The sequence below is a fragment of the Salmo salar genome, chromosome ssa21 (genome assembly GCF_905237065.1).
Source record: "Salmo salar chromosome ssa21, Ssal_v3.1, whole genome shotgun sequence".
Lineage (NCBI taxonomy): Eukaryota > Metazoa > Chordata > Actinopteri > Salmoniformes > Salmonidae > Salmo > Salmo salar.
This window is the reverse complement of record NC_059462.1, coordinates 36527033-36542500: the sequence shown is the minus strand read 5'-3', so window position 1 is coordinate 36542500 and position 15468 is coordinate 36527033. Positions and strand designations below refer to the sequence as shown.

Sequence of the window (15468 nt, the reverse complement as noted above, 5' to 3'; positions counted from 1 at the left end):
GGTTGACAGGAAATCGACTGGAGCAGTGCCAGTTACGTCTCTAAGACTGACCCAGTGCTCTCCTCATCAGTCACAGCCCAGTACCCCAACCCCTCAGCCCCTCTAGCCAGCCCATCGCTCCAGCCACGGCCCACTGCCTCAGAACCCCTCCCTTCTGCCCAGCGAGGATCATTAACCTCCCTGCAGGGAACAGCCAACAGAGCAAGCAGCGAGGAGCAACAGTAGAGTAATGATTAGACTGGCTGACTCAGAGCATGCTGCTGTGAAAGTCCCCCAGTAAGATGCCAAAGAGAATTACTGTCAAATCATTTCTCAGAATACACTGTACTGTATTCTATTTTCACACCTATCTTGGTCAATGTAAATGAACAATAAAGCATTGTATGGTACCTTTCACCCTCATCTACCTACCATCAACAGAATATTAGAGCTATTTCCAGACAAAAGAGTTGAAGCATACAGCTCAATATGATGAACAGCACAGTAATTATAACACAAAAGTAATCACTGGCATCAGTTAACCCAAGCAGACATATTTCCATAGCTGTTTTAGGAGAGATGCGCCTACCTGAGGTGAGAGAGAACAGGGTGTGGTACAGTACAGATAGATTAACACAAGAACACATACAGTATTATGATGTCTGTCCAGCACAGTGAGAGATGTGCCTACCTGGGGTGAGACAGAGAGCAGGGTGTGGTATAGTGTGACTGGTCCTGGAGGTCAGGGTGCTGCTGGAGGAGCAGGCTGGGTCAGAACACAGTGCCAGGGGATCACAGGAGGCACAGGTGAGACAGAGGGAGGGTGGGTCCTACAGGAGAGAGAAAGGTTCTAGAATAACTTACTCTCTACACCCCAGGACCAGGTGTGGATACCACTGATTTAATGCATTTTTATGAACTCAAATCTTGAAGCTCTTGAAGATAGTAGCCCATTGCTATCAGAGAGTTACCAAAGACCACCACAAACTCATTAGCAAAGAAAGGACCCAGGGGAATGTGTGTATATGTTTAAACATAGAGATGGGACTGGTTTCTCTGCTCTGCTAACATGTAGCCTTACTATGTGGTTGCTGTGAGTCACCGTGACCTGGACGAGCAGCCAGCCGCTCAGCTAAATCACGCTAATGAAACTAGTTAAAGTCGTGAACAGCTTTCTTCTCTTTCCTCCATTAAAATCTCAGTAGGCTTGGCACATTGCCTTCCTCTGTAATAACATCAGAGTGAGGTGCCCCTGGCTGGCTCCCTTTGTGGCTTGGTGGGTAGAGACTGGAGGATTAGCAGCAGGACTGGAGAGATGGATAGACTGACTGGATGTGTTCCAAATGACAACCTATTCCCTATATAGTGCACTACTTTTGAACAGAGCCTTATGGGCTGTGTGTTGCAGGTTGAAGCTCTACTCAGGAGCAGGTTGATATTTAGAGGTCAGAACAGACAAAATCAAGGGTTGAGAATAGCAGTCATGGAGGGTGTCACATTAAAATGAACTGGTCCACTCTGTTTTGTTAAACTGCTGGAGAGAGCTCTTCACCGCATCATGATGAGACTCAGCACAGGGTCCCTTTCCAAAGACTACAGCTACAATTAATACTCCACTTTAAATAAGCCAGCACGTCACAGGTTAGTAAACCTTTGTTCTCAAAGAGGTAATATCATCCCTGTTTTTATTTATACATACATGACAAAAACACTAATATGCAAGAGTTTCTATAACTCATTCTCAAATGTCAAGATGAGTCCCTCTGCATAAACAAATAAGGCCAGCTTGATTTACTCTCTTATCCTTTAAATGTAGTATACTTCATCTGACATTTCATTATTGGCAGCAGTGTGTGTGTGTGTGTGTGTGTGTTGAGGGTTGCTACCTGCTGTCTGTGGCTGGTGTGGGTAGTGTTGAGGGTTGCTACCTGCTGTCTGTGGCTGGTGTGTGTGGTGTTGAGGGTTGCTACCTGCTGTCTGTGGCTGGTGTGGGTAGTGTTGAGGGTTGCTACCTGCTGTCTGTGGCTGGTGTGTGTGGTGTTGAGGGTTGCTACCTGCTGTCTGTGGCTGGTGTGGGTGGTGTTGAGGGTTGCTACCTGCTGTCTGTGGCTGGTGTGGGTGGTGTTGAGGGTTGCTACCTGCTGTCTGTGGCTGGTGTGGGTGGTGTTGAGGGTTGCTACCTGCTGTCTGTGGCTGGTGTGGGTGGTGTTGAGGGTTTCTACCTGCTGTCTGTGGCGTGGTGTTGATGAAGAGTGGTGGTTTGTGATAGATCACCAGGGGTCGGGTGCGGGCTGAGACACAGGTGGCGTCCACTTGGAGGAGGTGTTGTCTTCTGCGGTTCACTCTCCTCCTCTTGGGTGCCTTCTGGGAGAAGGCTTCACATCCTCCCAGGACCAGGCCACTGCAGGGGACAACAGAGGGGATACTTAGTATATGGGCCAAATGGCATGGCACCCATAGCGCTCTGGTCAAAAGTAGTGCACTATAAGGAATAGAGTGCCATTTGAAACTCAACCTAAGTCACAAAACACACAGCACTTTATTCACTCAATACACAAATGCAACAGTTCTATTGGTAGAGAGCTGCCCAGACTTTACATTGAACAGTCAGTGTACAGACGCACTTAAACAACTCAAACACAAACAATCCAACCCAGTGGTCCCAGTCATATATCATCCGTATTCTACGACATCCATGGCAGCGTGGGAGTCAAATCAGAACAGGGCAGGTGAAGACTTTTTATTGAGGGTAAAAAGGGGGCAAGAGGAAGTAGGAACCTGAGCTTAATGACTTTGATCCAAATCAGAGCCGGACATTGTGAAACCTTTCCAAGAGTTATTTTAAGGATAGCTAGAGCATGTTTAATATTACTAGTGATGGATAGGAGATCTGAGGTCCTCTCTGGGCTGTAGAGTAGGGCTTCGGCACAAATGGCACCCTATATATTTCCTACCCTATGGGACCTGGTCAAAAGTAGGGAATAGGGTTCCATTTTTGGTACCTAGACTAGCAGACACTGGCTTTAGAACATTGCTAGTCCAACACTCACTAGGGGCCTGTCATTTCCAGCTCTGGTGGGATAGGCTTCCCTTGGTTACAGGAAGTGAAATGATTTTGTTCATTATCCTGCCAGGCCCTCCTAGACCCCACCTCCCTGTCCTCTGGATCAGGCTTTACATTTCTTAGATAAAAACTAGACAAACATACTCTGCTGTGCTGCCTGTAACAGAAATAAAAACAGCAGCTCTGTGAAGTCCTACAGTACAGCACCCTTGAGGGTAGTTGGTACCACCCAAAGAACAACAACCCTAGCCTGTTAGAGGGAGTGGTTGTGCCTAAAAACAGGGCTGTCCAGGAACCATAATGTCACTTCCATTTAAATTAAAATAAACAGCCCTGCCTACAGGATCTAGTTTCTGGCATCTCAGTAATCCACAGAACAGTGACTGAAATTCCACAAAGTCCTTCTATTCTTTATAGAATACCATTTGATCTGGCTTTTGATTGACAGCTTATGCATGATTTCTATTTTCTTTGATCCTCTGACGTGGTAAGCAACAGTGGAACTGGGAGCAGTTGTTATAATTATTACAGGAAAAAAATACTTATTTTTATTTAATTTCACCTTTATTTAACCAGGTAGGCTAGTTGAGAACAAGTTCTCATTTACAACTGCGACCTGGCCAAGATAAAGCAAAGCAGTGCGACACAAACAACAACACAGAGTTACACATGGAATAAACAAACAGACTTGTTCTATTGTATTATTGACTATATACAATGTGTGCAAATGAGGTAGGACAAGGGAGGTAAGGCAATAAATAGGCCATAGTGGCGAAATAATTACAATATAGCAATTAAACACTGGAGTGATGGATGTGCAGAAGATGAGTGAGCAAGTAGAGATACTGGTGTGCAAAGGAGCAAAAAAAATAACAGTATGGGGATGAGGTAGTTGGATGGGCTATTTACAGATGAGCTATGTACAGGTGCAGTGATCTGTGAGCTGCTCTGACAGCTGGTGCTTAAAGCTAGTGAAGGAGATATGAGTCTCCAGCTTCAGTGATTTTTGCAGTTTGTTCCAGTCATTGGCAGCAGAGAACTGGAAGGAAAGGCGGCCAAAGGAGGAATTGGCTTTGGGGGTGACCAGTGAAATATACCTGCTGGAGCACGTGCTACGGGTGGGTGCTGCTACGGTGACCAGTGAGCTGAGATAAGGCGGGGCTTTACCTAGCAAAGACTTATAGATAACCTGGAGCCAGCGGGTTTGGCGACGAATATGAAGCGAGGGCCAGCCAACGATAGCATACAGGTCGCAGTGGTGGGTAGTATATGGGGCTTTGGTGACAAAACGGATGGCACTGTGATAGACTGCATCCAATTTGTTGAGTAGTGTTGGAGGCTATTTTGTAAATGACGTCGCCGAAGTCAAGGATCGGTTGGATAGTCAGTTTTACGAGGGTATGTTTGGCAGCATGAGTGAAGGATGCTTTGTTGCGAAATAGGATGCCGATTCTAGATTTAATTTTGGATTGGAGATGCTTAATGTGAGTCTGGAAGGAGAGTTTACAGTCTAACCAGACACCTAGGTATTTGCAGTTGTCCACATATTCTAAGGCAGAACCGTCCAGAGTAGTGATGCTGGATGGGCAGGCAGGTGTGGGCACCGATCAGTTGAAAGCATTCATTTAGTTTTACTTGCATTTGAGAGCAGTTGGAGGCCACGGAAGGAGAGTTGTATGGCATTGAAGCTCGTCTGGAGGGTTGTTAACACAGTGTCCAAAGAAGGGCCAGAAGTATACAGAATGGTGTCGTCTGTGTAGAGGTGGATCAGAGCATCACCAGCAGCAAGAGCGACATCATTGATGTATACAGAGAAAAGAGGCGGCCCGAGGATTGAACCCTGTGGCACCCCCATAGAGACTGCCAGAGGTCCGGACAACAGGCCCTCCGATTTGACACTTTGAACTCTATCGGAGAAGTAGTTGGTGAACCAGGCGAGGCAGTCATTTGAGAAACCAAGGCTGTTGAGTCTGCCGATAAGAATGTGGTGATTGACAGAGTCGAAAGCCTTGGCCAGGTCGATGAATACAGCTGCACAGTATTGCACCGTCATTAGCAAAGTGTAGCCGATTAATTACAGAAAACTGTTGGAATATCTGTTTCTGACATGATCCTGGGTCAAGGTCACCATTACCTTTTTCACACTACCGGGCCAAACCGAGCTGTACTGTACTGGCTGGGCTGGTCACGCAACTACCATAGGTACTGGAACCCAGGAAGAGTAGCTGCTGCATGAGCAACAACTAATGGGGATCCTAATAAACTAAACTGCGCAGGAAATGACATTGTGGGCTGGTGGGGCTTATTGGGTCTACCTGCTGAAGACTCTCTTGTTCTGTCCTTTCCACCTGCAGGAGATGGGAGAGGAGGAAGGAGAGAGGTTCAGAGGAGGCATCAGGCTGTTGACGATCTGGCTCAGCTGGGCACTCTGTGGGGACAAGGACAACAGATCATCCAGTATATACAGTATCTACTGAAGTGAACCATATAGGCCTATAGGTCTACATAGCTACCATACTGCTTAGCAAGTGGGGGGCTAAGTCCCGACTCCCCAGACCTGTAATCTAATGTGAAGTGAGGCTTTCTGGTTGGAGAATGTCCTGTCACAACCCCTTAGAGTCAAGAAGACAAAGGCCAGCAGCACTACAACCAGACTTCCCCCTACATAAAAACCAGAGATGTACTGGGAGTGGAGCTGTCCTATCAACAGCAGCAGGGCTAGACTCTCACAGATTGCTGTGTGTGATTAACCACTAAACCAGGAAATAGCAGTAACGGCTGCTTTGGTCCTTTTGACCTATCAACATTTTTGTTTTGATGATTTGCTGGGTTAAAAAGCCCTCTGATCTCTGTGACATAACTAATGCTAAATCATTACATATATCATTGGACCCTTACAGGGCTCATTTGAAAAAGAGACCGAAACTCAACAAAAAAAGAAACGGCCCTTTTTCAGGACCTTGTCTTTCAAGATAATTCGGAAAAATCCAAATAACTTCACAGATCTTCATTGTAAAGGGTTTAAACAATTTTTCCCATGCTTGTTCATTGAACCATAAACAATTCATGAACATGCAGCACCTGTGGAACGGTCGTTAAGACACTAACAGCTTACAGACGGTAGGAAATTAAGGTCACAGTTATGAAAAGTTATGACACTAAAGAGGCCTTTCTACTGACTCTGAAAAACACCAAAAGAAAGATGCCCAGGATCCCTGCTCATCTGCGTGAACGTGCCTTAGGCATGCTACAAGGAGGCATGAGGACTGCAGATGTGGCCAGGGCAATAAATTGCAATGTCCGTACTGTGAGACGCCGAAGACAGCGCTACAGGGAGACAGGATGGACAGCTGATCGTCCTCATAGTGGCAGACCACGTGTAACAACACCTGCACAGGATCAGTACATCTGAACATCACACCTGCGGGACAGGTACAGGATGGCAACAACAACTGCCCGAGTGACACCAGGAACACACAATCCCTCCATCAGTGCTCAGACTGTCCGCAATAGGCTGAGAGAGGCTGGACTGAGGGCTTGTAGGCCTGTTGTAAGGCAGGTCCCCACCAGACATCTCCGGCAACAACGTCGCCTATGGGAACCAACCCACTGTCGCTGGACCAGACAGGACTGGCAAAAAGTGCTCTTCACTGAAGAGTCGCGGTTTTGTCTCACCAGGGGTGATGGTCGGATTCGTGTTTATCGTCGAATGAATGAGCGTTACACCGAGGCCTGTACTCTGGAGCGGGATCGATTTGGAGGTGGAGGGTCTGTCATGGTCTGGGGCGGTGTGTCACAGCATCATCGGACTGAGCTTGTTGTCATTGCAGGCAATCTCAACACTGTGCGTTACAGGGAAGACATCCTTCTCCCTCATGTGGTACCCTTCCTGCAGGCTCATCCTGACATGACCCTCCAGCATGACAATGCCACCAGCCATACTGCTCGTTCTGTGTGTGATTTCCTGCAAGACAGGAATGGCCAGCAAAGAGCCCGGATCTCAATCCCGTTAAGCACATCTGGGACCTGTTGGATCAGAGGGTGAGGGTTAGGGCCACTCCCCCCAGAAATGTCCGGGAACTTGCAGGTGCTTTGGTGGAAGAGTGGGGTAACATCTCACAGCAAGAACTGGCAAATCTGGTACAGTCCATGAGGAGGAGATGCACTGCAGTACTTAATGCAGCTGGTGGCCACACCAGATACTGTCTGTTACTTTTGATTTTGACCCCCCTTTGTTCAGGGACACATTATTCCATTTCTGTTAGTCACACGTCTGTGGAATTTGTTCAGTTTATGTCTCAGTTGTTGAATCTTGTTATGTTCATACAAATATTTACACATGTTAAGTTTGCTGAAAATAAAAGCAATTGACAGTGAGAGGACCTTTCTTTTTTTTGCTAAGTTTAGGTCTCAATGTTACTGTCGAAGCAAAGGTTAAATAAAAAGTTAAAATGTACCTGTCTCTGTATGTTCCTGAGGAGGCGTGTGGGGCTGCTGGGTTCGTTCTCCGTGTCGGAGGGAGGGTCTCTAGCACTGCCCCTCGATGTGAACGGCAGCCCTGCCGTCTCCGTTAGTAACGTCTGCTGAATCTGCCCGTCTGTCATCGGCTGGGAATCCGCCAAGACCACACCCCCCTGGGACCACAAACACACTACTATCAACGCCACAAGAGGACGGCTCATATGGCTTATGCAAACCATGTGCTTGAAACCATTCCAGCCATTACTATAAGCCGATGAAGTGCCACCGGCCACCACTGATTCACACATGATCATAGGAAAGGTCGTGAGGGAGGTCATGGTGTTTAGAGCTGTCTGGAGACAGCAGGAGGAGGGGGCCTATTCACTAGGGGCCGATGGAACTGGGCCTTACCTTGGTGGAGGTGATCTGTTTGTGCAGGTCCCCCAGTTGATGGATGCGTCCCTCAAGCTCTGCCACATGCAGCTGTAGCCAGGTCCACCCGCTGCCCACCTCAGCCCTCCCCCTCTGCCACCTCCACTCACACCTACTGGAGAGGGACACACAGACAGACACAAAGAGAGAGGTAGAAAGAGCCTATGACCAGACAAACAATTCCATATTTTTCTAGATTCATAATTTCTGTAGGTTTTGTATCCTCCCCCCCCCCATCTATTAAAAAGACAACCTTTTCCTTGAAACAGGTTGAACGGTTGGAGTGTGTGTAGGTTTACTGACCTTTATAACATAGATAGCCCAGCACAACAAGAGTACAGAGGCTGAGGACATATGCTTCATATTAACGCAGTACCGTCAACAAATAGCCTACACTATGACCTACATTTTAAAGCACCAGATGAAAATGATACTTTTGCAAATCAGCTTTTTCTTATTATACGGCAGATGAGGGGGCTTTATTCTTATTCTGTTGAGATGAGTATAAAGTATATCTAGGCCACAAATAAATCATTACAAAACTGTGTAGGTTTCCATGGAGCTTCTGACTGCGTTCCACTATTACTGTAGTGCCTGGTTAGACGTTGGTTTCTGGCAGGCAGTTCCACAGTCCAGTTAGGTTAGTTACCATGGCTCTATGTAGCGACCCTGGGAATGCCAGGAGCAAGCCACTTAAACAGAGTGGACAACTAAAGGGAACGTTTTTCCATCAGACCGGCTGGGTCGGCTGGTGACTGGTGAGGCATAGACATAAATAGACCCCCACACGAACAAACACAGGCCCAATGCTGTAACACAGTAGCCTCTCACACTAAGACCGCTTCACGTTTGGTTTCATTTTACAATAAGGAAAGTGACAAAATGACTTTTGACATCCTGAGTTATAGGCTAGGTGGTGAAACGTATCCACACCGTAAAAGTGTAAAAAGCTGCTACCCCCATCCCCAGTCAAGCAGTCTCAGAGGAGAGGAGAGGCACTTCCTCCCTCCCTCTCGGGTTGCAACATAAACAAACAGCCCACAGGACCTGGGCATTATCTCCATTCTCCAGAGACACTGCTGCCGCCCAATGGAACACCCCCCATCCACTCTCTGCCAGGCCAGCTCAACAAAGATAAATACACAGTGGCACTGGAGCTGTTCTATACTGCTGGTGCATTTCTTTACTCTTGCAGTTATACACAGGTTGTTTTCAGCCCTGATCCCAACTGAGGAAAAAGCCAGCCTGTCTGTATTAACTAAGCTCTGCTGTCTTAAACACTTATTTCTCTAGTTGTAGGTCTGGGCATAAAGTAAAGCTTACAGCTGGGATGGCCTGTAGATCAATCCCCCCAAAATTATTATTTTAAATAATATACACTTCCATTCAAAAGTTTGGGGTCACTTAGAAATGTCCATTAAAATAACATCAACTTGATCAGAAATACAGTGTAGACATTATTAATGTTGTAAATTACTATTGTAGCTGGAAACGGCTGATTTTTAATGGAATATCCACATAGGCGTACAGAGGCCCATTATCAGCAACCATCACTCCTGTGTTCCAATGGCACATTGTGTTAGCTAATCCAAGTTTATAATTTTAATTGGCTAATTGATCATTAGAAAACACTTTTGCAATTATGTTGGCACAGCGGAAAACTGTTGATCTGATTAAAGAAGCAATAAAACTGGCCTTCTTCAGACTAGTTGAGTATCTGGAGCATCAGGATTTGTGGTTTCGATTACAGGCTCAAAATGGCCAGGAACAAAGCCCTTTTTTCTGAAACTCGTCAGTCTATTCTTGTTCTGAGAAATTAAGGCTATTCCATGCGAGAAATTGCCAAGAAACTGAAGATCTGGTACAATGCTGTGTACTACTCCCTTCACAGAACAGCGCAAACTGGCTCTAACCAGAATAGAAAGAGGAGTGGGAGGCCCCAGCACACACACTGAGGACAACAAGTACATTAGAGTGTCTAGTTTGAGAAACAGACAAGTCCTCAACTGGCAGCTTCATTAAATAGTACCCGCAAATTGTCATTAATAACATTATTTTTTTTTTTTATCTGCTCTAGTGGCCAGCTACCTAAACTTACAGTAATCATGTTCCAATTATTGACCGAGTTGGCCACCATTGATTTTGTTTGTCACTCTCTCAGAGTGACTGCAAACATTTCTCTCCACCCTATAGAACATTTTTTAGAATTGCAGGAAATGTTGCTTCGGGCCCCCAAAAGGCTAGAGGAAGCTCTGACTGTATGTTTGGGTGTGGATGTGGGTACACAGACCCGCAAGCCACTGCAGCCATGAGTTCAGATTTTTGTGGCCCCCACTCCCATCAAAGTTGCCCATACCTGGTTTACAAGGTGTACCGCTCATTTCACTTTCAAATAATTATCCTAGTCCGCCACAGTAACTCCCACATCAAATTATGAACATATGTGAGTGAAACTGAAAGAGGACAGAAATCAAGTGTTTGACTTCCCAATTTTAACCTTATAACCATTGTTATCACATTTTCCAGGAAGAGGGGCCAAAAATGGCCCATCCAGTCTCGGAGGAGATATTCCCTGGGGAGGTGCATGCCATAACCTCTCCCCATGAAGGAGCTAATGAAAGGCCACAGAGACAGACCATTCTACCCCATAGAAATTGAATGAATAGAATAGACTTGGAACCGTTCTGTGTTCTACCCAGCAGGAGACAGGGGCTGCAACAAAGACAAGACTGCTGCTGCCAGGATGATGCCAGACCCAAACCACCCCTCCACCCTGCCAAACAAATCATCAACCCCCCTTCCATCTCTTCCCCACTTCTCCCCTGTTCCTGTTCCCAGAGCTCATAAACCTGTAACTCTTTCTCATCCACCCCCCGTTTATTAGACAGGGAATCACAAAGGCATCCCCTCCACATTCCCCTTTGGTCCCTTCCAACCCATGCAAACCCTGTCTCCTTCTTCAGTCACTACATTCCAGACAGGGAGAGCAGGTTACCTGGCGATGTGCTGCCTGCCTGGAACTAAAAGACAAACCGGCTCCTCTTTGCTACTTAAAAGTTCAAACCTCCCACCAAACTATAATGAGAAACATGAAACCTTCCGAAATGCTGGATGATTCAAATGTTAAGAAACCTGGCGTGATCACAGTGTGAGAGTCTCAGAGAGCTGTTACTCCTACCTAGGCAGAGAGACACACCATAGCAGAACCATTATTACATCCGCTTAATTTAGCCCTAAACACTTTCCTCATCTCATGATCTGGGTCACACAGACTTCAGAGGAGGACTCAAAGGGCTCTTCCACCGAGGCAGTGTGTGGGGGTGGATATATGGCCTTACAAAGTCTGTGTTTATGTATGTACCTGGCCTGGATGTGGGTTAGGAGAGGAAAGGGTCTGTTCTGTTCGTACTGCAGTAGAGGGCCAGGTGAATAGTGGAGGAATCTGCTGCCTCTGCCGCAAACTAAAGAGGTTATATGACGTTAACAGACGGTTTTGTGCATTGAATGCTGTCAAGTGAAATGTAATTTCAAGTGTAAGGTCTGTGTTTTTCCATGTATAATTCACTCACTGCCACACAAATGGCATGTGTTTCCCATAGCCTACCTCTGCCCTTAACCCTGTTTATTTAGCTGTGATAACCCACTGTGGTAACCAGGAAAACACCACAGCTCTTTAAAATATGCCCGAAATATGAGAAACAGACCCAAGCTCAAACAAAGCTACAGGTTCAGCTAACAGCTTTTAACAAAACTCCTCCAGAAACATAGTTAACTCTGAAAATGCTGTGTTCCTGTTGCATACAGTTAGGACTACAATGTTTTTGCATCCCAGTCAAGCATGAAATAAAATTCTCCACTATTTTTATTCAACTTAACAGACTTTCTGTTTCTCATAAGTAATTAACAGGTCTACAACATAATTACAGCACATTACCAGAATGTCTGTACTCACATTGGTTGAGATGTGGTCCCCCATTTCTGCTCAGGCTCCAACTCTTCATCTGAGCTGCTCTCTGTGGCATCAGAGTCTACAGCCTCCTGAACCCCGCGCAGCACGGCCTGGGCATAGCGCGTAAACTCCTGGATGTCTGTGGAGGGGGATGGCGGTAAGGAGGTCTGCAGTAGGGCACGGCCCTGGGTCCTGCGGCTCAGTGTACCTGTCTGTCTCTGCCCCATGGCTGGATCAAAGGGCTTGGTGTTTGCAGGGGGTGAGGGGGGACCTGGGGTCTCCCTGCCCTGACTCCCCTTCAGACCCTCCAGCTGGAGGCTGCAGTGGCGAGAGGCGTGGTCCCCTAGTAGAGCTTGAAGTCTCTTCTGGAGCCGCCCAGCCCGTCCTAACTGAGACATTTGTTGGGAGAGATGCCAGTGGGTCTGCTCTCTCAATGCCTCCTCTACCAGTGCAGTCACAGGCTGCTCCAGGCCATGGCTCCTAGCTCCCCTGGCCCACAGCTGTGCTGGAGCTGTGTCTGTGCTGCTGGAGCCCCCCTCCTCCTGCCTCTCAATGAGGGGTGTGGGGACAGCAGGGTTATACTGGGACATGAGATCTCCCTGGCAGAATTTTGAAGGGGACTGGGGGATATCATAGCCATCTGGTCCATGGCCACTGTGTTGACACTGCTGTTGCTGCTGAGCCACAACTTGGCTATTGTGTTCAGGGCCAGGAACCAAATACATGTCTTGTGCACCTGGACAGGCAGCCAGGGAATGCTTCAGGTTTTTGTTGAGAGACAGGAAGCCGAGCAGGGAACCAGGGTTGGAGAGAAGCATCGTTTTGTACTGGCCAGCCGAGGCCTGTAGCAGAGGGGACAGGAGCGAATCGGGAAAGTCAAGGGGACTCTTGCTTGAGCAACAAGTGTCCAGAAAGGGCAGAGAGGAGAGGTTGAGCCACACCCTCTGAGCATAGCTGTCCTCCATCAGTTTCAACTGAGGATCACACTCCATATTGAGCATTGCCCCATCTGCATCCATGTTGCTGGACGCCAGGTGCATTCCGTGGACGTCTTTGGAGAGCTTGGTCAGGGCTGGGGCCATTCCCTCCAACCAATGATGTCACTGTTGTTCACTGTCACACCAGAGGATGCCAGATCTGCCTCCTAGACCAACAAATAAAACCCTGTCAGCACTTCATCCACCAAGCTGAAAATAAACTGGAAATACTAAAAACTGCAAATTATGGGTAGGAAAACATCCAGACAGTAGCTAGGCACATTAGCTTAGCTATAGTGATAAAGATGGAAGTCTTAACCATTAACGTTAGCTAGCTATCATCCTGGATGGCTCAAACAAGTCAATGAACTGACGAGGTGGGACCTGTGCTGATATTTATAATTGTCTAACTGCAGTCAGAGACATCAAACCTACTCGACTTACTAACAAGACCGTTTGCTAGCATAAATCAAACACCTTAATCAGCTTGAAAGCTTCCTGGAACACACAAACGGACACGGAACGTCAAGTTGAAAATAACGTATCGACCATCTTTTTGCTATTCACCTTGAATGAAAATTGACAGGGTCCACGAAAATCTTATTCTTGAAGCCTTGAATTATGTCGTGAAAAGGAAAGCCTTTCCCTCATTTGACATGTTAACCGCAACAGTCAGGCTAGACAGTTTATCAGAAGATCTTTCGTTTGACAGTCCCTTCTCCGTGGTCCTATTTATTTCCAACTGCCATAGAACAACGGCGACGGCTGCTGCTGCTCTGCGTTTGACGCAATGACTGTACGCGTCGAGGAGCTTTGAGTGAGTGTTGGGGGGCGTGGATTCCTACGTGGGGGCAAGTCTATGCAAATGCAGTTCCATTCAGGACCAATAATATTCAGTCATATGAAAACTAGAAGCAATAAATAACTATTTCTCTTCAAATCCTCGATTCTTTCATAGCCTAGCCCAGTGGTTTCCAAACTGTGGGTCGGGACACACTTGTGGGTCGTTGCAGGGGTCCAGGTGGGTCACGAGGTGACTTATTTTGAGTGTAGAAAATATCATGGTCCTATATATTGTTTAAATAATAGCTTATAATAATAAGAGAAATTAAAATCACCAAAATAAAAGCTAGACAATCATTCCCCCAATGATTTTGTTATGCTTGAGCATTAGAACACAGCATTAGCCATGTCAAAATCTGTAGAATTGGGGGAAATGAACGTGAAAACTGCCAAAATTCTCTCTCAGCTCTATTGCAAATGTACAGAATTACTGGAAATTGGCATTAAAACTGCAACATTTTCTAGAGGGCCTCAAATGTTCTTGCCCAGGGCCAAGACAGAATTGTGCATGCACCTAGGCCCCCTTTCGATCCAGAAAAAAAACCCTGCTCTAATCATCCACAGTTTTAAAATCATTCCATGTAACAAAAAAAAATCATGACGAAAAAGGAAATGCAGACAGATAATTTGTTTGTTCGACATGGTGGGATCTTTTATGCGAGAAATGGCGGTGGAAACGCCTTTATGCGCTGTTTAACACAAAAGCAAATAGACCTACTGTATAGTTCTCCATGTCACTAAGATCTATTGTTTGCCTGAAGTCTCCATCAGCCCAAAATGAAAATACAGGGGTGTATTCATTACACTGATTCTGTTGCGAAACGTTTCTTAAACGGAAGCAAACGGAATGAAACAGAGAGGGACCTAGTGACCTACCTGAATTTGTCCAATAGAAACTCTCGTTTTAGTTGCAAAATGTTCAGTTTTGCAACTGGTTGGACTAATGATTACACCCCTGGCAACATAGCTCTCTTCTATATTATTTATTTATTGGGCACACAAAGTCATACTTCTTTTCACAAAGGTTTTTAAGATACATTTGTTACAAATCAACCATAAGCACAATTTCCACAATAAAAGTCACACATTTCATACAAGTATTTTTTAACAAGTTAACATTTATAATCAAACACACAATCATGTATAATATATGAATATATAGGTCAATTTACAGCAAGAAAATGCATGGTTATCTTCATAATTGCTAAACAGATTATATTTGTTTAAGTAAAATCTATGCTCATATCATAGTCCACATGTCACACACCCTGATCTGTTTCACCTGTCTTTGTGCTTGTCTCCACCCCCCTCCAGGTATCGCCCATCTTCCCCATCATCCCCTGTGCACTTATACCTGTGTTTTCTGTTTGTCTGTTGCCAGTTTGTCTTGTTTGTCAAGCTTACCAGCATTTGTCCTGTCAGCTCATGTCTTTTCCCAGCCTCTCTTTTTCTCGCCCTCCCAGTTTTTGACCCTTGCCCATCCTGACCTGACCCTGAACCCGCCCGACCACTCTGCCTAACCCTGAGCCTGCCTGCCGTCCTGTACCTTTGCCTCTGCTGTAATAAGCATTGTTACTTCGACACGGTCTGCATCTGGGTCTTACCTTAAACTGACACCACAGAAGAATGATAAAGATGAGAAAACTAAAAGGAATATCACAGGTCTGAGGTATGAAAACATGTTCAAGGTACATACAGTGCACTCAAAGTATTCAGACCCCTTGACTTTTTCCATATTACAGCCTTATTCCATAATTGATTAA

At 46.1% G+C, this 15468-nt stretch overlaps 1 protein-coding gene across 2 annotated transcripts in view; it reads right to left on the bottom strand.

The window, feature by feature from the left end:
• Positions 1–13662, bottom strand: part of LOC106582285 (KAT8 regulatory NSL complex subunit 1-like) — a 32183-nt gene extending 18521 nt beyond the window's left edge. The window contains exons 1-8 of one of the 2 annotated variants that reach the window (XM_014165197.2): positions 13430–13662; positions 11889–13029; positions 7916–8051; positions 7501–7677; positions 5359–5471; positions 2226–2380; positions 2160–2191; positions 671–809 (exon numbers count right to left, since the gene is read on the bottom strand). In XM_014165197.2, the coding sequence (XP_014020672.1) occupies positions 671–809; positions 2160–2191; positions 2226–2380; positions 5359–5471; positions 7501–7677; positions 7916–8051; positions 11889–12967 (1831 nt within the window). In that variant the 5' untranslated portion in view covers positions 12968–13029; positions 13430–13662. The remainder of the gene's footprint in view (positions 1–670; positions 810–2159; positions 2192–2225; positions 2381–5358; positions 5472–7500; positions 7678–7915; positions 8052–11888; positions 13030–13429) is intronic. The other variant, XM_014165198.2, reaches the window with a different exon arrangement.
• Positions 13663–15468: the final 1806 nt, after the last annotated feature.